This window comes from Phaethon lepturus, unplaced genomic scaffold, assembly GCF_000687285.1.
Source record: "Phaethon lepturus isolate BGI_N335 unplaced genomic scaffold, ASM68728v1 scaffold23336, whole genome shotgun sequence".
NCBI classification, from domain to species: Eukaryota; Metazoa; Chordata; class Aves; order Phaethontiformes; family Phaethontidae; genus Phaethon; species Phaethon lepturus.
In genome coordinates this window covers 724-1009 of record NW_010545923.1, presented here as the reverse complement: position 1 = coordinate 1009, position 286 = coordinate 724, and the positions used below count along the sequence as shown (strand labels likewise).

Sequence of the window (286 nt, the reverse complement as noted above, 5' to 3'; positions counted from 1 at the left end):
GCCTCTCCGGGCAGCAGGGGCTCTGTGCCCAGCCGGCTCCTTCGAGCTAGCAGGGGCATCAGCATGGCAGCTTCTGTGCTGCCCCCACACAAACCCTACGCCGCTGTAGCTCCAGCGGTGAAGAAGAAACGGCCCCTCCGGGCCAAGAACAGGGTGCACCCCACTGTCAAGTAACGGGCGGTGTGCTGGGCACCACGGGGAGCACTGCCCTCGGAGGGCAGAGAGCGCCTGGGAAGGGGTTTGCCAAGGGTGGGCTGCGGCTGCCACGCAGACCCGGAGCCTCAGG

General features: G+C 67.8%; 1 protein-coding gene across 1 annotated transcript in view; it reads left to right on the top strand.

Moving 5' to 3' along the window:
- PKD1 (polycystic kidney disease 1 (autosomal dominant)) overlaps nt 1–174 on the top strand; it is a gene marked incomplete at its 5' end in the record, with an annotated part of 52207 nt that extends 52033 nt beyond the window's left edge. Inside the window, 1 exon segment of the mRNA XM_010289136.1 lies at nt 4–174. Within this exon segment, the coding sequence (XP_010287438.1) occupies nt 4–174 (171 nt within the window).
- Between the last annotated feature and the right edge of the window lie 112 nt (nt 175–286).